Below are 22,045 nucleotides of genomic sequence, written 5' to 3'. Positions count from 1 at the left end.
TCTAAAACAGTGGCATCACATTAGCCAACCTCCAGCACCTCACCTGTGATTATCGATGATACAAATATCTCAGCAAGAGGCCCAGCAATCACTTTTCTAGCTTCCCAGAGTTCTCAGGTACACCTGATCAGGTCCTGGGGATTTATCCACTTTTATGCGTTTCAAGACATCCAGCACTTCCTCCTCTGTAATATGGACATTTTGCAAGATGTTACCATCTACTTCCCTACCCGGTGAAGCTACCAAACAGGACTACTTTTTGTGACTGGTGACTAGTGATACACTGAGCTGAGCAATCCCACAATCAACAGATTAGATCTAAGCTCTACAGTCCTGCCACATCTAATTGTGGATAGTGGAGAACAATCAAGCACTCACTTAAGGAGGCAGCTCCACAAATAACCCCATCTTCAATAATGGAAGCGCCCAACACAAGTGCAAAAAGGCTAAAGCATTCGCAACAATTTTCAGCCATAAGCACCAGGTGGATGATCCATCTCAGCCCCTCCAGTAGTCCCCAACATTGAGACACCAGGATTCAAACATTCCATTCGTTTCATGTGATATCAAGAAATGAGAAGCATTAGATACTACAAAGAACTTGCCACTCTCCTAACCAAGCTTTTCTATTACATCTACAAAACTGGCAAATATCCAACAGTATGGAAAATTGCCCAGGTATGTCTTGTGCACGAAATGCATGACAAATCCAACCCAGCCAATTATTATCCTATCAGTCTTCTCTCAATCACTGAGAAAGTAACGGAAGATGCTACCAAGCAGCATTAGCTCACCAATAACCTGCTCAGTCATGCAGTTTGAGTTTTACCAGGGCACTCAGCTCCTTATGTCATTACAGCCTTGATTCAAACATGAAAGAAAGAGTTTAATTCCAGAGGTGAGGCAAGAGTGATAGCCCTTGACATCAAGGCCACATTCGATCAAATGGCATCAAAGAGTTCTAACAAAATTGGAATCAGTGGGAATCGGGGCAAACTCTTTGCTCATTGCAGTCAAAGCTGACACATAGGAAAACGGCTGAGTTTGCTATAAGTCAGTCATCTCAGATCCAGGATATTTCTGCAGGAGTTCCTCAAGATAGTGTCCTAGGCCCACCATCTTCGGCTGCTTCATCAATGACTTTCCCTCCATCATAAGGCCAAAAGTGGGGATGTTTAGCGCCATTCACAAATGCTCAGATGCTGAAGCAGTCCATGTTCAAATGCAACACAATCTGGACAATATCTAAGCTTGGACTGACAAGTGGCAAGTAACATTTGCACTACACAAATGCCAAGCTATGACCATCACCAGTAAGAGACAACATAACAACCAATCCTTGAAATTCAGTGGTGTTACCATGACTGAATCACCGATCATCAACATTGAGTGCTACCACTGACCAGAAACTCAAATGGATTCACCACTTAAACACAGTGGCGGGTCATTGGCTAGGAATACGGTGATGAGTAACTCTCCTCCTGGTAGCCCGAAGCCTGCCTATCTACAAGGAACACTCCCTACTTGCCTGGATTGGTGCAGTTCCAACAAGAAGCTTGACACCATCCAGGTCAAAGCAGGCACCTGATTAGGACCACGTCCAGAAGGATCCATTCCTTCCAAGACTGACACACAGTAGCAGCAGTATATACTATCTACGATATGCACTGCAGAAATTCACCAAAGATCCTCAGAAGCACCTTCCAAACCCACAACCACTTCCATTTAGAAGGCAGCAGATAGATGGGGACATCACCACCAGGAAATCCCCTTACACACCACTCACCATCCTGATTTTGAAGGAATGGTGATATATTTCCATGATGCTCGGTCAAAATCCTGGAATTCCCTCCCCAAGGCATTGTGGGTCAACCTACAGCATGTGGGTTATAGCGGTACAAGATAGCACTCACCACCATCTTCTCAAGAGCAACTTGGGATGGACAACAAATGCTGTCCAGCCAGCGATGACCACTTCCCTAAGTGAATAAAAATGAAAAACAGTGGAGGAGTCAGAAGAGCAGGTGGTGATATCCAGTTGGGGGCTGTCATACAATGGATTGCAGTCAGCATATTGTGAAAAATAATGTTGTGCTTTCTTGCTGCACTGTGGTTATTGGATGCAACAGATGTTGTTCTCCAGAGTTTGATTTTGACTTCTCATCTTTGCATCATATTTATTATGGACATGGATGAAGGAAGAGAGTTGTTTCCAGCCTTTGGTCTGAACCCCATGTGGAGTACAGTGTTCAATAATGGACACTGGATGCAGCATCTCTGAAACAAAGTTATCAAAATTCATCAAAAGATACTGAGGCCTGGAAGGTCAGATTACAATTTGATTTAGATTACACTAAATTACAACTTTGAGGGCAGATTTGATCAAACTGTTTAAAATGTTTTAAAAGATTGGCAGGGGAGATGAACTTGTTTTTAAATGGGGGAATCAAGAAAAAGAGGACACAAATGACCCGAATTTAATTTTCATAGTAAGAGAAAAATTAAGAAACATTTTTTCACACCACAGATAGTAGAAGTCTTGAATCTGTTTCCCCAAAAAGTAAATTTTACATCATGGGAAATTTTAAGATTAAAAGATAGATTTTTGAGAGGGACGGATATCAAAGAAAATTGAGCAAAAGATGCAGAAATGGGAGTTAAGGTACAGTTCAACAATGACCTTGTTGAATGATGGAGTGTGCCCAAACAGCTGAATGATCTCCTCCTTCTTGGGGTATTGAAAAACCTCTTTTACCAATATAAATGCCCTTAGCCAGTACATGGAATTCAGTCTTCTATATTCGGAATTGCACATACTCCAATAACAGCGCCCAAAATTAACAACCAATTATCAAAATATTGGTAGCATTGCATAGCTGGCTTCCAATCAGATATTAAATAAGTAGGCGTTTCTCAGTAAAATCAAAAACCTACTAGTGTCCATAAACTTTCAACAAATTATACTGAATCACAGGTCACTGATTTAAAAGGTTCAGACAAGCATCAACAATACTTGGTAAGGACTGCAAACCGACTCTAGTTGCTTCTCTAGAATGATCAGCATTCACTCTGACAATGTCACCATGAAATGATATATTTGAAGTTGGATCAATTTTTTTACACAAAGCATACATGTTCCTGCAGAGTATGTACGATTACATTGATCGAATGGGAAGAACATGAGAATGCACAAACTTCATCTATGTTCATTTTGTTTCAATATAAATATCTTCAGACAGAAATACATGAGCATTCATGAACCTTAAGTGTTGTTATTTAAAAATAAGTTCATTTTCCCATCCTAATGAAAATTTAAACACTTTCTCAAATACATGGGGTTTATAATTAAGATTTTAGTTTAATTATCTTGAATAATGAATAAATTCCCTCACCACCCTTGGAATTCCCCCAGATAAGAGCAAAATACTATCCGTACAATAAGAATTAACTTAATTTATAACATGCTTTTCATAATGTGGGATTTCCAAATTACTTTAGAGCTAATAAGATACTCAATGTAAGGAAACCCAGCAGCCCATCTGCAAGCAGATAATTGGCTGCAGACATCAATGATTTGCTGAACTTTTCCTAAAAAAATGTAATAGTCACTATTCCTCCTTCGCCCTTGGTTCACTGCAATGCCATGGCTACTATTGATAACCACTACACACCCACTGAATCCAGGGAGGAAGGGACTTGGGAAAGTTCCACTCTTGAAGTACTCTGTGCCCTCCAATTCGATATCAGATCTCACCCTTCTACTTGGAGGTGCCCACCTTCATTGTCATCATCTCCCTCAGTGTTATAGCATAATGAATCACATCCCAGATTTGTCAAAAGAAAAAAAAATGCTGCAGATGCTCAAAATCTGAGAAACAAACACTGAGTTCCGAAGACATCATGCTGGACTCAACACATTGACACTGTTCCTCTCGCCACAGCTGCTGCCAGGCTATTGAGTTTCTCCAGCACTTTTTCTCATCTCAGATTTGAGTTTCCCACTTTCCATTACACAGCATGGATGACCCTGATAATCACACTTCATATTTACTGCCCAAACCTCTAGGACTGACTATCACCCAGCTTTGGATTCACTTATGAGAACATATCCAACTGAGTGTGGTTCAGCTACAGGAATCATGTTTCCTCAGCTCTGTAAATGATAGCCAATTTGTTATTCCCAAACTGATAGGGCTTCATGTGAAAGACTGTGACCCAATCCTTGGACTGTATGGTCTTGGAGTCCCAGACTCTGCGTGCAGCAAGCACTTGACTGATTGCAGCAAACTCCCTGTACCGAGATCAAATGATGCCTTTTACTGATTGGTATGACAACTCCTGACTTACCGCAGTCCCTCTTCATTTGACTAAGTACTGGTCCCTGTTGACTTTCAGCTATGGCAATTTGGTTGAAGCACATGTAGTGGGTTTGCCATGTAATCTGCTGACATATGCTGTGGGTTCTTTACAGCACATTGCTGTACAGAAATATATTAGTCCCTTTGACTGTTCAACTCTGGCAATAATGACAAGCTGCCTGCCTTTCTGGTAATACTGAAAATCAATTTAAGTCAGGAATGCTGTTAATCTTAAATTCTCATTGAAGAAGCAATTTGTGAAAATGCAAGACAAGACTTCAAGAGGTTAGTCATGGCTTATAGTCAAGTCTAGCCTTCCAGATTGCCCTGATCCCTTGCAATTCACCTTCCATCATAATAGGTCCCTGGCAGATGCCATCTCCCTCGTCTTATACTCATCCTTGGAACAGATGGATGACAAGGATACCTACATCAGGCTCCTACTCATTGACTATAGCTCCGCATTCAACACTATAACTCCAACCAAACCAAACCAAACTCAAAGACCTAGGGCTCTGCTCTGCCCTCTGCATCTTCCTGACCTGCAGACCTCAAGTGAGAACAGGCAATAGCACCTCCTCTGTGTCAATCGTCAACGCCCCGCAAGGCTGCGTATTCAGTCCCATATTATACAAACTGTACACTCATGTGTGTGTGACCAAATTTCATCCTAACTCTATCTGTAAGGTATTGGTGACACCACAGTTATAGGCTGGATCCCAAACAATGGTGAGATGGAATACAGGAAACAGATAGAGTGCTTTGCGGTGCTGTGTAAAGATAACAATCTCTCCTTCGACATCAGCAAAACAAAGGAGCTGGTCATTGACTTCAGGAAGCAAAGTAGAGGGCACACCTGTATCTACATCAATGGAGCTGAGGTGGAGCTGGTCAGACAGCATCAAGTTCCTAGGAATAATAATCACCAATCTGGTCTAGTTCATCCCAGTTGATGCGATAGCTTATACAATTAATGGTCAAGTCCTGGGTGATGTTGTTAAACAAAAAGAAACAAGGGCACAGGTACATTCTTTGAAGCTTATGTCATATATAGACAGGGTGGTTAATAAAACGTTTAGCATGCTTGTCTTAATTGCTCAGTCCTTTGAATACGGGAGTTGGGAAGTCATGTTGGGTACATTGGTGAAGCTTGTTCTGAAATACTGTGTCCAGTTCTGATTGCCCAGTTATAGGAAGGTTATTACTAAGCTGCTTAGGGTTCAGAAGAGATTTCCTTGAATATTGCCACTTATGGAAGGCTTGGAGTTATAAAGAAAGGCGGGATAGGCTGGGACTTATTCCATGAGCGTGCAGAAGGTTGAGAGGCAACCTTATAGAAGTTTATACAATAATGAGAGGTATAGATAGAGTTAATGATAGTTGTCTTTTCCCTCGGATGGGGGAGTTCAAGACTAGGGGCCATATTTTTAAGGTGTGAGGGAAGAGATTTAAAAAAGACACGAGGGGCAAATTGTTTTACACAGAGTATGGTTACGCATGTGGAATTAACTTTCCTAGGAAAGGGGGACGTGGGTACGATTACAACATTTAAAATACATTTGGATAAATACACAAATCGGAAAGGTTTGGAGGGACATGGACCAGGAGCAGGCAGATGGGACTAGTTTAGTTTGGGATTATGGCTGGCATGGACTGTTTATGTGCTGTATGACTGTAACTCTTCAGGACGCCAAGGCAATTTTGGCATTCCGTAAAGACACTTACCAATTTTTACAGATGCAACTGCTCTGCCCAGGATTGTAAGAAACTACTGAGATTTGTTAACTCAGCCCAGTTCAGCACATAAACCAATCTTCCATCCATTGACTCCATCTACACTTCTCACTGCTTCGGAAAGGCAACCAACATCAAAGACCCCTCCAACACTGGTTATAATCTCTTCCTACCGGTCACATTGGGCAGAAAATACAAAAGCTTAAACACACAGACCAACAGGTTAAAGAACAGCTTCTTCCCTGTTATTGGACTTCTGAACTGACCTTTCAAATTTGATGCTGACCTTGCTCTTTGTGTGCCTTCTCTACAGCTGTAACATTGTATTCCTCACTCTGTTCTATTACCCTTATGCACCTTTTTTGGTACAATATGCTTGGAATGCATGTAAAACAAAACTTTTCACTGCACCTAGGTACATGTGACAATAATAAATCAATTGTTGTTGGTACACTTGCTAAGCTAGAAAGTTGGTTTGCAGACGTTTCGACCCTTTTCTAGGTGACATCCTCAGTGCTGTGGAGACTCTTGCGGAGTGCTGCTGTACTGTTTCGGTTGGAATTTATCTACCTTATATAAAAAACGTCTTGGAACTGACAGCCAGACTTCTCTAGCCTCTCGATTCATGAAAGCACATAAACTGACAGCCATGCACCAGAACAAAAAAAATCCAACACCTATCATGCAGGACAAACATGGGGTAGAAGATTCTATGCAGGGACTGCACGAAACACTATATGGAACAAACAGACAGACAGCTAGCAACCCGTATTCATGTTCAAATAGCCACTGAACACCACACAGCTATCCGTTCGAAGCTATACACACACAGATGACAAAGACCCCAAATTCAGTTGGGACAATACAACAATAACAGGAAAAGCCAAACAGAGGACAGCTAGAGAATTTCTAGAAGCATGGCATACATCCACAGACTCCATCAAAAACACATTGAACCAGACCTGATAATACCAACCATTGCAACGAACAACTGGAACCAGCAACCAGAAGCAGTGGGCACAAAACCAAATAAATTCCAACTGACAAAGTAGAGCAGTCCTTACAGAAGGCTCCACAGCACTGAAGACGTCATTTAGAAAGGGGACAAAACTTCTGCACGCCAACTTCTTAGCTCAGCGAACACATCCACAAGAACTGTAACTGGCACCCAAGCTAAATATCTTTACACAAACTTTGAATAATAAATCAAATCAAATGCTGTGACTGTCCAAGTAAACACAGGCATGTGACTGCTATGCAACCCAAGAACCATAAAATTCAACCTATGCAGTTGCAAGAGACGGATGTGTCCCAGCGCAGGCAACCTAGCAGCACTATTGTCACACAGCGGCACAGTGGCTCAGTGGTTAGCACTGCTGCCTCACAGCACAAGGATCCCAGGTTCAATTCCAGCCTTGGGTGACTGACTGTGTGAATTTTGCACATTCTCCCAATGTCTGTGTGGCTTTCATCCAGGTGCTCCAGTTTTCTTTCACAATTCAAAGATGTGCAGGTTAGGTAAATTGGCCATGCTAAATTGTCCATAGTGTTCAGGGATGTGTAAGTTTGATGCATTAGTCAGGGGTACATGTAGAGTAATAGGGTAACGGGAATGGGTGTGGATTGGTTACTCTTTGGAGGGTCAGTGTGGACTTGTTGTGCCAAATGGCCTGTTTCCACACTGTATGGATTCTAAGTTCCAAAGTGCAGTGGTAAAGTGCTGAAATGTATTACATGTTACTCTGACATCATGGTGTGGTAAAGCTGGTGTTTTATTGATGTTGACTTCTGTGGCCAACAGGTAGAGGGGGTCACTGCCCATGATGTTGCAATGAGATGTAGTGAATTAATTTTAAAATGGAGGCGCAGAATAGCAAGCATGACGGTCAAGTTGGTAATTGGTGTTGTCCTGTTTTTCACCAGTGCATGGGAAAATCACAAACTGCATATAAACGAGTCAAGGTAAATTAACAATAAAATGCAAATGAATGAAATAAGGGGCTTATTAATCTAGCTACTTAAACCTTAAAAAGGTAAAATTGGATCTGTTTCTCAATGCTGAGAATCAACATCCAATTTAGTTTCTTACCTCTGCTTTGCCCACCCATAACCTTGTAAATGAGTCAGCATTCTTCAAATACCTCAAACATCTTTTGGATTCTCATGAAATCTGATTTTGCCAATGTTTCAGGTTGCAAGTTGCAGATCATTAAAACTCTGAACTCATTTTAAAAATTAAATCTTCCTCCTAAATGTTCTTTGCCGAAGATTTTAAATTGATGGCTTGCCTGAAATGTGCAAATTCCAAGAACACTGCTTAAATCAGGAACTCCCCATGTGGTAAACACTGGACACAAAACTGGTCTTCTTCATGCTGTGTCACCATGCAACTTTGTTTCAAATCTTATGTTTGTAAGTTTCTTACTCCTCCCTGTATCTCCATGGAATTCTTAATCACTGCTTTAAACCATCAAAATACCAGTATTTTACTAATTTTTTATACAATATTTTTATTCTGACTGTTAAGACTTGTTGACATTCTAATGGTTAGCACTGGATGCTGATAAACCTCTCAAAGTCAAGCAATCACAGATATATATAATATGGAAGCAGACCCTTTGGTCCAATTTGTCCATGCCAACCAGATATCCTAAATAACTCCAGCCCCATCTGCCAGCATTTGGTCCACGTCCCTCTGAACACTTCTTATTCTTATACGCATCCAAATGGCTTTTAAATGTCATAATTGTACTAGCCTCCACACTTCCTCTGGCAGCTCATTCCATACATTCATCAGCCTCTGCTTGAAAAAGTTACCTCCTTAGGTCCCTTCGATATCTTTCTCCTTTCACCGTCTAGTTTTGGACTCCCCCACCGATGCCCCTCATGATTTTATACACCTTTAAGGTCTCCCCAAAAGCCTTCTTCATAATGCAGTCTACCTGCTACTTCAATTTCAAGGGACTATGAACCTGCACTCCAAGGTCTCTTTCTTCAGCAACACTCCCCAGGACCTGACCAGTAAGCGTATAAGTCCTGCACTAATTTTCCTTTCCAAAACGCAGCACCGAACATTTATCTAAATTAAACTCCATCATCCATTCTTTGGCCCATTTGCCCAGCTGATGTACTGAGGTAACCTTCTTCGCTGTCCATTACACTTCCAATTTTGGTGTCATCTGCAAGCTTACTAACCATACCTCGCATGTTCACATGCATATTAATGACAAAATGCAGTGGACCCAGCACTGATCCTTCAGGAACGCTGCTGGTCACAGGACTCCAGTCAGAAAAGTAACCCTCCAAGACCACCCTCTGTCTCTTACTTTTGAGCCAGTTCTGCATTCTAATGGTTAGTTCTCCCTGTATTCAGTGTGATCTAACCTTACAAACCAGTCTACCATGAGGAATCTTGTTCAAAGCCTTAGTGAAGTCCACGTAGATCACGTCCACTGCTCTGCCCTCATTAATCCTTTTCGCTACTTCTTTGAAAAACTCAATCACATTAGTGAGACACAATTTCCCACAGACAAAGCCATGTTCACTATCCCTAATCAGTCCTTGCCTTTCCAAATACATGTAAATCCTGTCTCTCAGGATCGCTTCCAACAACTTGCCCATCACGGATGTCAGACTCACCAGTCCATTATTCCCTGGCTATTCCTTACCACCGTTCTTAAATAGTGGAACTATTAACCAACATCCAGTCTTCCGGCATCTCACCTTTCGCTATCGATGTAAATATCTCAGCAAGGGGCCCAGCAATCACTTCCATAGCTTTCCAGAAAGTTCTAGGGTAGATGTGATCAGGTCCTGGGGATAATTCCACTTTTATGTGTTTTAAGATGCCTAGCAACACCACATCTGTAATGTGGACATTTTCCAAGATGTAGGCGAAAGTGAGTACTGCAGATGCTGGAGATTGGAGTCAAAAAGTGTGGTGCTGGAAAAGCACAGTGTCAGACAGCATCCGAAGAGCAGTAAAACTGACGTTTCGGGGAAAAGCCCTTCATCAGGAAACACTAGTTTCCAAAGATGTCACCATCTATTTCTGTCTTCCATATGCTTCTCCACACTAAACACTGATGCAAAATACTGGTTTAATATTTCCCCCATCTCCTGCAGTTTCACACCGAGGCAGCCTAGCTGATCTTTAAGGGGCCCTATTCCTTTGGCCTTAATGTATTTGTAGAATCCCTTTTGATTCTCCTTAACCCTTTTGGTTCTCCTGATTTCCTTCTTAAGTATATTCCTACTGCCTTTGTAGCCTCCTGTGGATTCACTCAATCCCTGCTGTCTCTACTTGACACATGCTTCCTCCTCCTTCTCGGCCAAAACCTCAATTTCTCTAGTCATCCAGCATTCCCTATACCTACTTGTCTTGCGCTTTACCCTAACAGGAACATACTGTCTCTAGACTCTCATTATTTCATTTTTGAAGGCTTTTCATTTTCCAGCCATCTCCTTACCTGTGAACATCCATCCCTAATCAACTTTTTAAAGTTCTTGCCTAATACTGTCAAAATTGGCAGGTTCTATTCTCCTTTCCATGCCTTCGTATTGATACTCCTAATCCAGTTAATTTCCTGGTGAATGGTAATCCCGAAGGTGCTGACGGTGGAGGATTAAGTAATAGTAATGTTGTCGAATGTCAAAGGGGAGGTGGTTATATTCCCTCCACTTGGAGATGGTCTCTGCCTGCCACATGAGAGGTGCATATGTTAATTGCCATTTATTGTGCAAGCCTAAATGTAGCCCAGATCTTGCTGCATGCAACCACAGACTCTTCAATATTACATGCATTACAAATGGTGCTGAATACTGTCAGTGGCCAGTGAACAACCCTGCATCTCACTTTAAAGAGCACTGATGAACCAGCTAAACATGCCTGTCATCAGGCAGCACTCAAGAGCTATGTTCTGGAATTCAGATGATTGACTTTCATCAGTCACAACCATCTTTCATTTATTAGGCATGACTCCACCAGTGAAGAGCCTTTGCATAGTTCCCATGGACGTTTTGTTAAGGCTCCTTTGTGCCACATGCTGTTAAATGCTGTGTGGACGTCGAGGGCTGTTACTCTCATCTCACCACTGAAATCCAGATCTTTTGTCCATTCTTGGACCCAAGGATAAATGGTCAGGAGCTTAGTGATGTCAATAGGTATTGCCAATCACAATCTGGGAAACCTAATTAGCTGTATTCAAAATCTTTGGCAATTTCTCGATATCACAATGCACTATACTCTACATCACTGAGAATGTAAATGTTTCTGAAATCTTCAATTAGTTGTTTAACTGACCACCAACATTAACAAATACAAGTGGCAGGTCTGTCCAGCTGTGATATTCCATGTTGGCTGTGAAATCTGTCAGCTCTGTTTGTAGGATGCTGCTTCTGTCACTTGGAACTCAAATTATGCCAATTAGGTTGGCACTTACTTTTTAAGTATGCTTTTGCTGCTCCTGGACTGCATTTCTCCACCCCTGACTGAACAAGAATCAGTTCTCTGACTTGATATTAATTACAGAGTGAGGGATATGTCAGACAATAAAGTTACAGATTATGGTTGAATAGAATTTTGTTACTCCCAATGATCGGTCCACAATGCCTCACGGATGGGCAGCTTTGAGCTGTTGGGTCTGGCCTAAGTATATTCTATTTAGCACAATGGTATTATCATACAATAAGATGCAGGATATCCTCAGTGTGACAACAGAACTTTGTCTCCACATGAACTATGTCGTGGTCACTTCTAGCGGCACGGTGGCACAGTGGTTAGCACTGTGCCTCACAGCGCCAGAGACCTGGGTTCATTTTCCGCCTCAGGTGACTCTGTGTGGAGTTTGCACATTCTCCCTATGTCTGTCTGGGTGTCTGCCTGTTTCCACACTGTAAATAAGTAAGTAATCTAATCATTATAGACAGCAGACCTCCAAAAGGTAGATCAGAGGAGACAAGATCAAATAGATTTCTTCCTGTTGTTGGTTCTTTTACACCTGCTTCAGCTCAATCTGACAGCCATGTCTTTCAGGACTAGGTGAGAATTCCACAGCTAAGGGAGATCAGTAAGTGATAATTAGTAGAAGCTTCCTTGCCTTGGTTTGACCCAATGCCAAGAGACATTAGCAGGTCCCTGGTCAATGTTTAAGACTCGCAGACCAATTCCCTCCTGTCTGTATACCATCTTCTGTCATCTCTGCTGAGTCTAGGTATATCCAGAATGAGGATGATGGCAGACAGGACAGACCTGCAGACTGAATCGTACCTTACAAATAATGTTATACTTCGACAGAAACATGGGACAAATCTCTCATTTTGGCACGAGCACACAGATTTTAATAAGATAGACTTTACCAGGTCAATGTACCCTTTCAGTGCCATATTCAGTACTAGTTTGCTGGCAAATAGTCCATCTGGCTTTAACTATTTAATCTATTCAAACTATCTAACTAGTCTGATAAACTGAGTGACTTGATTGATTACTTGAGAGGGCAGTTAAGAATCAACTACAATGATGTAGTTCCAGAGTCACACCTAAGCTAGACTGGATAAGAATGTTAAGTCCCTGCCCCTTCCCTCCTGGGGCATCAATGGCAAGTACTGACAAACTATGATTTTTATTTTTAATTTCTAAAAATACTCCATTCATAAAAATACTCCATTCTGTAAATAATTACAATGGTTCTAAATCATATCTATACAGTCATTGCAGAGAAGAAAGAAACATTGAAATTTCTCAAGAGTTTCTCTACAGTTGCAAGAAATAAAAGCACTTCATACTGGTGCAGTTGTTAAGTCTGAGGCGCCGAGAGGTTCTGATAACTGAATCGACACTCATTATACTTTTACAGATCTTTGACAGTGGTCTTTCCCCAATGCGCCGTGGCAGCAGCTGCTTCAGGCTTTTGTGTAGTCCTGGACCTTGGCTTATGCCAGTTTGCAACAGTATCAAGGTCAATGCATAACACTGGAAAGCCAAAGAGATTCTTTCACTGTGTCGATGGTTCTCCAAGGTACAGTCAATATTTGTCTCAGCAAGTGTCTGGGTAACAGTGCGGTAGAGCATGAAGTCCTGCGTCATGAAGCTATTCAGGACAGACCTCAACAAAAAATATTACCTCGAGACCTTCATGACAAAGGCACGCGCCAGAAGATGAGGAGCGACAGTCTTCACAAACGCAACCAATTCAAAGGCAGCATGTGTACACGAAGGATTTGTCAGACAGTGTCCTTCTCACTGCCAGCCAAGCTATGTCTTGGTGCTTATTGTAAAGTTCTGGTGATGAGGGATTCTGCCAAATGACTTGGACAGTCTGCTCAGGGAACCATGAAATAGGATCCCGCAGGGTCTTGAGGACATTATGTCCTCTACCTGATGGATTTGTGGTTAAAGGTGATTTTCTTTGCATATTTGTCCACATGGGACAGGTGAGACAGAATGGTCCAACTACTTGCAACATTCTGCAGCAATGAGGCCAGACCCATCCTTTACAACACCAGGGATGGGTACAACCTCAGTAAGTAGCGACATTTAGGGTTTGCATATCATGGGTCTACACACAGCTTGATGCAGCCGCGCACAAAGGTGGGCATCAGGATGAGGGCAGAGATGGGTACATCCTTCCTGGCCTTATCTAGAGCATTTTACATGGTGTCCCTGCAGACACAGTCCATATTTGATGTCGAAATGAATTGGGTGGCTGTTAAGGTGCAGGCTCGGGAATGGGTTAGATCTGGGCCACACACAGTGCCTCCAACATACTTCACATCTGATGACCAAGTTTTTTCCTGCAGTGGAGGCAGCAGTGCTTCTGCGAGCCTAGTTTCCACCTCATCTTGGTGATATGCTCCAAGTTTTTGAGCACACCCTGGCCCCTTCAAACCATACTCCCAAAACCTTCTGGTAATCTGTCTTGTTTGACAGTGAAAGGGATAAAGTTCCCAAAGAACACAACCTCACTCTTACCTCTGTTTACCTTGGCTTCTGAGGCCAGTTTGTACTGGTCACAGATGCCCAAGAGTCTGCGCACTGACTATGGATCAGAGCAGAAAATGGTGACACCATCCGTGAACAGGGAGGCTTTGACTTCCAGGCCTCCACTGCCTGGAACAGTCACCCCTGTCAGGCTCGCATCTTCCACTCAGCAAAAGGTTCTATGCAACACACAAACAAGACAACAGAGAGTGGGCAGCCAGATAAGATCAAAAAACGTTCAGATTCCCACCCATCAAGGATACAGGACAGGAACAACTGGGAGGCTGTGCTGTGTGTCATACAGTCTGGCAGCATTTATGGCAGATATAATCCGCAGTAACCCTTAAACTCCCACATCTGACAAGAAGTACATATTACTCTATTAAAGGCCACTTTTGCTCCTTCACAATCTACAGACCCAGAAATTAACACTGTCTTATTCCTCTACAAACACTGCCCCAGGTTAAATTAATAGTTATGGCTTATATTTTAAGTTTAATCAAGAGAACCTACTCTACTCACTACTGCAGATTCTCTGTAGGCCACACTTAAAACAATGATTAACTTCTCTGATTTTGTGCTGAGAACTCCGCCCACCAGTTCCTCCAAGATCAGTTGTGAATTTCACTGTTTGATAATTTTCCGAGATGCACTCCAATGTCCAGCGATACACAAATTCACACATCAAAGGCAGTACCTGTGCAGGTTCGCTCTCGCTCTCTCTTTCTTCTGCAATGACCTCACCATGTGCTTCCTTTGTCTGTTATGTAAGGTTTAGAAGACTGAAATCAGAGGATTTCAGGGAATACAAAGGGACCAGTAAAGAACTTAAACAAGAGTTTAGGAGGGCTAAAAGGGCCTGTGAAATATCCTTGGCAATTAAGATTGAGGAGAATGCCAAGCCATTTTAAAGACATAAGGAGCAAGAGGGCAGCTAGGGAAAGGCTAGATCTACTGAAGGACAAAGGAGGGAACTTATGCATGGAGTGAGAGAAAGTTGGTCAGGCCCGTAATGAGTATTTCGCATCAGTATTCACCAAGGTGAAGGATAGAAAGATGATAAGATTAGGGAGGGATATTTTTAAATTCCAGGGCATGTCCATTATGAAGGTGGTGATGTTGGGTGTCTTTAAAAACATTAAGGTAGTTAGGTCCCCAGGACACTGAGGAAAGCAAGGGAGGAGATTGCTGGAATTTTGACAGATATGTTTGGATCCTCTTTAGCCACAGAGAGGTCCCAGAAGACTGGAGCATAGCCAATGTCGTTCCTTTGTATAACGAAGGCTTAAGGGACAATCCAAGAAATTACAGCCAGTCAGTCTTAGATCAGTGGTTGGGAAAATTATTGGAGAAGATCCTGAAGGACAGGATTTACTCACATTTGGGGAAAAAAAATGACTTATCAGGGATGGGTGGCTTAGTTTTTTTTGTGAAGGAGGCCTTGCCTCACAAATCTGAATGTGTTCTTTGGCGAAGTGATGAAGATGATTCATGTGGGGAGGGCAGGTGATTTAGACTATATTGACTTTAATGAAGCATTTGACAAGGTACCCCAAGATAGGCTGATCCAATAGATTAAATCACATGGTATCCATGGTGAGTTGTTAAGATGGATACAAAATTGCCTTGATCATAGAAGACAAAAGGTCGTTATCGAGGGCTACCTTGGTCCACTCCTCTTCTACCCTCAACATCTCCCCACAGTCCCATGGCAACTTCCCACACAATCACAGATGGGGCAACATTTGCCTGTTTACTTACTCCTCACTGTCTAAGACCGCAGACACACCTGCCAGGTGAAGCAGCAATTTATCTGCACTTTACTCAATTTAGTCTACTGTACTTACTGCTCACAATGTGGTCTCCTCTACTCTGGAGAGGAGAAGTGCAGACTGGGCAACTGCTTTTCAGAACACCTATGTTTCATCCACAAATATGACCTTGAGCTTCCAGTTCCATTTCAACACACCACTGAGTTCCCTGTCTTGGATATCCTACAGTACTCCAGCAAAGCGCAGCACAAGTTGGAAGAACAACACGTCATTTTGAACTTGGGAATCCTGCAACCTTCTGGACTCAATATCAAGTTAATTAATGTTATGGGCTGCCATCACTAACAACCCTTTGTCAGCACAAATGATCCCCATTACCAGTTATTCATTCTCCCAGGCTGACATATACCCACTCCTTTGACTGCCCATCTGTTTTTCTTTTTCTCTGGGCTCCACCTCCACCTCCACCTACCGTTTATGCCTTCCCCTTCTCGTACCCTTCTTTTCCTAGCTACTATCAATTCTAAAGGAGGGTCAGTAGACCCAAAACATGAACTCTGTGTTCTCTTTACTGATGTTGCTTTTACCTGCTGAGTTTTTTCAGTAATTTCTGATTTTGTTTCTGATTTCCAGCATCCACAGTTTTTTCTTCTCACTTTGTTTTTCAAGGCTTTTCAATGCATTACTTCTGCATTCTATTTCTGCACTCAAATTCCTGAAATTCTCTGTACATCAATCCTAGAATTATGGATTAGACCACATTGCAAGACTAGATTGCTGACCTTTCATTGAATTTTAATTTATTGTGATTTATTTACAGCCCTTCTACCACAATCGCAGTTCTGTGAGCCTGAGATTAGCCAACCATGTTTACTGGGTTTCATTTGCGGTCTGCCCAAAGATGCGCTCTCCTGGGCTAACTGCACTCCTCTACCATTTCTGGATTTCATGGCTCAGCCAACTTCATCACCCTTTTCTTTGTTACCCCATCCATCACAGTTTCTGCACACGACGTGAATTTTCTTTCTCATGAAATACCCCAATTCACACGTCTTTCAAAACCCTACCCTTACAGTGGCTTCTGGTCCTCACTCTCCTGGCTTCAAATTTGACACCACCCTACTTCTGTCAGCCAACTATATCCCACCATGACACTTCTGACTTTGGGCTAGATTTTGTCAGGGAATGGTCTCATTCATCAGTTGGAAAAAACACGGCAAATCAGGTGTCCATCAGGCATTTGTAGCTTCCATCAGTCTGCTCCCCAATTTGGCATCTAATGGCTCATATCCCACCTGCTTAAATTGCCAACCAAAGACCTGCTTCAACTTGCTGTCACCAATGCAACAGACCATGGAAGCTGGAGATATTGTACTTACCATTGGTCCTGGAATGTCATGGAACCCCGATCAAATTTGTGTCAGGGTGAGATGAGGTCATGGATCACAAGATGGAATGGGCACGGGGAATTAGAGGCTAAGGGGCGGCCTTTTGCAAACTCTCCCGAATAGGGTCTGCTTGAACCCCTCCAATTTAATTGGTGGAGGTTCGCTTGCCACACAATACATGGGGGGCATGGGGCCTCTGTCATGGTTAAGTAGGTCTAGCCACTGTGGCTCCCACTGCACCCAGTTACATTAAATCCAATTCTTTGTCTCTGGACTCCAGCCTATTATCTCTTTCATGCTCACCCTCACCACTTACCGCCAAAATAGAGGTGCCTAATAATTGCCAAGTATCCAGATCTACCTCAACACTCCTCGCGTCCATTATTGTACAGATTTTCCCTGAAGTTCCAGACTCAAGCCCAAGACTGCTACTTTCAATTAGAAAAAAACTTTGTCTTCACTCCTTTCTTCAGTCATCATCCCTCCTTTCGTTCCACTCTTTTTGGCATACTGTATGAATCTAACAAATTACATTCCTGTCCAACTTATTCCTTCCAGTACTGACTGGGTGATTTTGTCAGCAGATCAGCCCTCACGATTCCTTGTCACTAACATATTGACCAGAATAAATTGTTGTTCCCTTCCCTGTATTAAAACTCAAATGTCTAAAATCTCCACTTACTATATCTAACCTCAACTCATGTCAAAGTTTGATATCAAAATTAAAACATTGCTTTTGTCTCTCCACAATATTTCTGTAGGTAAAAACAATGACTGCAGATGCTGGAAACCAGATTCTGGATCAGTGGTACTGGAAGAGCACAGCAATTCAGGCAGCATCCGACGAGCAGCAAAATCGACGTTTCGGGCAAAAGCCCTTCTTCAGGAATAAAGGCAGAGAGCCTGAAGCGTGGAGAGATAAGCTAGAGGAAGGTGGGGGTGGGGAGAAAGTAGCATAGAGTACAATAGGTGAGTGGGGGAGGAGATGAAGGTGATAGGTCAGGGAGGAGAGGGTGGAGTGGATAGGTGGAAAAGGAGATAGGCAGGTCGGACAAGTCCGGACATGTCAAGGGGACAGTGCGGGCTGGAAGTTTGAAACTAGGATGGGGGAAGGGGAAATGAGGAAGCTGTTGAAGACCTCATTGATGCCCTTGGGTTGAAGTGTTCCGATGCGGAAGATGAGGCGTTCTTCCTCCAGGCGTCTGGTGGTGAGGGAGCGGCGGTGAAGGAGGCCCAGGACCTCCATGTCCTCGGCAGAGTGGGAGGGGGAGTTGAAATGTTGGGCCGCGGGGCGGTTTGGTTGATTGGTGCGGGTGTCTCGGAGATGTTCCCTAAAGCGCTCTGCTAGGAGGCGCCCAGTCTCCCCAATGTAGAGGAGACTGCATTGGGAGCAACGGATACAATAAATGATATTAGTGGACGTGCAGGTAAAACTTTGATGGATGTGGAAGGCTCCTTTAGGGCCTTGGATTGAGGTGAGGGAGGAGGTGTGGGCACAGGTTTTACAGTTCCTGCGGTGGCAGGGGAAAGTGCCAGGATGGGAGGGTGGGTCGTAGGGGGGCGTGGACCTGACCAGGTAGTCACGGAGGGAACGGTCTTTGCTGAAAGGGGTGGGGAGGGAAATATATCCCTGGTGTTGGGGTCTTTTTGGAGGTGGCGGAAATGTCGGCGGATGATTTGGTTTTTGCGAAGGTTGGTAGGGTGGAAGGTGAGCACCAGGGGTGTTCTGTCCTTGTTACGGCTGGAGGGGTGGGGTCTGAGGGCGGAGGTGTGGGATGTGGACGAGATGCATTGGAGGGCATCTTTAACCACGTGGGAAGGGAAATTGCGGTCTCTAAAGAAGGAGGCCATCTGGTGTGTTCTATGGTGGAACTGGTCCTCCTAGGAGCAGATACGGCGGAGGCAGAGGAATTGGGAATACGGGATGGCATTTTTGCAAGAGATAGGGTGGGAAGAGGTGTAATCCAGGTAGCTGTGGGAGTCGGTGGGTTTGTAAAAAATGTCAGTGTCAAGTCGGTCATCACTAATGGAGATGGAGAGGTCCAGGAAGGGGAGGGAGGTGTCAGAGATGGTCCAGGTAAATTTAAGGTCGGGGTGGAATGTGTTGGTGAAGTTGATGAATTGCTCAACCTCCTCGCGGGAGCACGAGGTGGCGCCAATGCAGTCATCAATGTAGCGGAGGAAGAGGTGGGGAGTGGTGCCGGTGTAATTACGGAAGATCAACTGTTCTACGTAGCCAATAAAGAGACAGGCATAGCTGGGGCCCATACGTATGCCCATGGCTACCCCTTTGGTCTGGAGGAAGTGGGAGGATTCAAAGGAGAAATTGTTAAGGGTGAGGACCAGTTCGGCCAAACGAATGAGAGTGTCGGTGGAAGGGTACTGTTGGGACGTCTGGAGAAGAAAAAACGGAGGGTTTGGAGGCCCTGGTCATGGTGGATGGAGGTGTAGAGGGATTGGATATCCATGGTGAAGATGAGGCGTTGGGGACCGGGGAAATGGAAGTCTTGGAGGAGGTGGAGGGCGTGGGTGGTGTCTCGAACGTATGTGGGGAGTTCCTAGACTAGGGGGGATAGGACAGTGTCGAAGTTTTTACCAGGGAAACGGAAGTCTTGGAGGAGGTGTTTACCGGGGAAACGGAAGTCTTGGAGGAGGTATTTCTGTATACTGTCATAACTAAATATTAGTTGGCAAGGTATACTGCGAAATATCATTTTTCATTACGTTGCATCTCCAACTACAACTACTTTTGTTTCCTCTGTTAGAGCCGACTTCTCAGGTCAATCAACAAGCCACTTAAAAAGAGTCAAGAGTGTGGTGCTGGAAAAGCACACGGATCAGGCAGCACCAGAGGAGCAGCAGAATCGGCGTTTCGGGCATAACCCCTTTATCCTAGTTGACTATAACCTCCTGATCTCTAGTGAGGCAGTGTTACCCTTGTCCATTAGATCCACTCCTCCAAGGAACTTAAATGGAACTGTTAGGAACAACTTCCTAACCACAGAAGAAGTCAATCCCTTATTATTAATTATGTCTCTAGATGCTTCTTTCTTTCCTCCTTCACAGTGATGTCAATATTGGACTAACAATCAGATTTCAATTTGGCTAGTTCTATTTCAATTCTTAGATTTATTGTTGTTTCTAGTATTCAAAATAATTTGGCAAGTTATTCAGTCTTGATGCACTTTGAATGGCATGATCTGCTTGGAGCTCCTTATAAATCTGGAGAACAGGCCCAAAATATTCAACCAACTTTTGAATTGTTAGTTACCAAGCATTTTTTTTTGTTTCCTGATACAGTCTGTATAGATGTCAGTATAGCTGTTTGATCCATTGCCTCTTGTTGCAATTAAACATCATCTTTAGTTTAATAATTAATCAACATCAAATCATAACTCTTTAACAGCAGTCTGTCAGATCATCAGATTATCTTAAAGTTTATAAATACTTGAATTCAAAGAGCTGCTGTAAAAATGTTTTCTCTAAACATCTCATTCCCATGCAACACAAGAACTGAATTTAAGAAGAACATTCTTTCATTCACATTAATTTTGCCAGACCAAAATTACTGAATAGTCCAATAACACCATTTCAATCACATGCATTGATTTTAGCACAAATACCTTTAACATAAAATGAAAATGCACATACCTGTGACAGGGTATGTATTTAATAATAATTTATCACCTTTCAGCACCAAAGTAATTAAAGCAATGATTAAAAGTACTTATTTTGTGTAATACCTTTCGAACAAAAAAGGTTGAAGTAAGCATGTACAAACCAAGTGGATACAAGCGCTGAGATCACAAGCCTAATGGACTTGATATGCTACTCATCTTTTATTTACTAAATCAGAAATGCAATGGATTACATTACTTTTCATAATACTCACCTAAGCTGCTTTGCATAGCTGATCTCAATTTCTGTCCGGTCCTTAACAAACTTGTTGTATCTCTCTACAAATTCAATTCCCCATTGTGTGTGTTTTTCCAAGTTGTCAAATTGATCCTGTTGGAAAAAAAAATAGGAATCATATTTCTTGCAAAGTTTCAAGCCTATTTTCAAACTTCTACATATTGTATATACTAGTGTACAGCTCAATCGCCTGTTTAAGTTAATCCCTTATTTTTGGCCAAAACATCTTGTATTTTCCTTATATCTCGTGTATAAGTCAATTCTGGTTCTTCACAGCTACAGATCAACATTTGTGAGTCAATGTGTCTGCCCGCTGCGTTCCACTCCAGCTTTCCAGTCTGTGGGCTGTACTGCTCTGTTCCTGGTCTTCCATCTGCCAGCCATCACACTCCACTCTAGGTTTGCAGAATTACTGTAATCAGTGGAGCCAGCTTCCACGGTTTCAGTTACCTGTGGTTTACCACGGAGCGAACGTACTCCAGGGAATGTTCAGGGACCACATGGCTGCATGGAAGGTAAGTTTTCCATTTTAAATGACCACATGGATATTGACTTGTTTGTGCTTGCATTTCTCTTAAAAACTTATCACTATGCGAAGATGAAATGCAAATGACAAAGACTTGAGTACAAACGTTTCCATCAACAAACACATCGACCTGGACCCAATATACCGGCCACTACAGCGGACAGCTGAAACGGACAACCGGAAGCGGCAGGGACAGGCCACTATAAATGCCAGAGGAAACACCACAGAAGCGCTTCACAGGAGGCTCCCAAGCACTGAGGATGTCACCTAGACAGGGGACGAAACATTTGCAACAAAAATTTCCAGCTCGGCAAACAGAACCACAACAACGAGCACCCGAGCTACAAATCTTCTCCCAAACTTTAAACGTTTTC

The 22,045-nt window shown here is 42.9% G+C and overlaps 1 protein-coding gene across 10 annotated transcripts in view; it reads right to left on the bottom strand.

The window, feature by feature from the left end:
• fnbp1b (formin binding protein 1b) overlaps positions 1–22,045 on the bottom strand; it is a 209,427-nt gene that overhangs the window by 124,591 nt on the left and 62,791 nt on the right. For all 10 annotated transcript variants that reach the window (XM_087998315.1, XM_087998316.1, XM_087998318.1 and 7 more), the window contains one exon: positions 21,123–21,238. In XM_087998315.1, the coding sequence (XP_087854441.1) occupies positions 21,123–21,238 (116 nt within the window). The remainder of the gene's footprint in view (positions 1–21,122; positions 21,239–22,045) is intronic.

Source organism: Chiloscyllium plagiosum, unplaced genomic scaffold (genome assembly GCF_037043375.1).
Source record: "Chiloscyllium plagiosum isolate Xiang-an unplaced genomic scaffold, Cpla_swu_hap1 HiC_scaffold_21, whole genome shotgun sequence".
NCBI classification, from domain to species: domain Eukaryota; kingdom Metazoa; phylum Chordata; class Chondrichthyes; order Orectolobiformes; family Hemiscylliidae; genus Chiloscyllium; species Chiloscyllium plagiosum.
The sequence above is the reverse complement of the archived record's forward strand: the minus strand, read 5'-3'. Positions and strand labels throughout refer to the sequence as shown.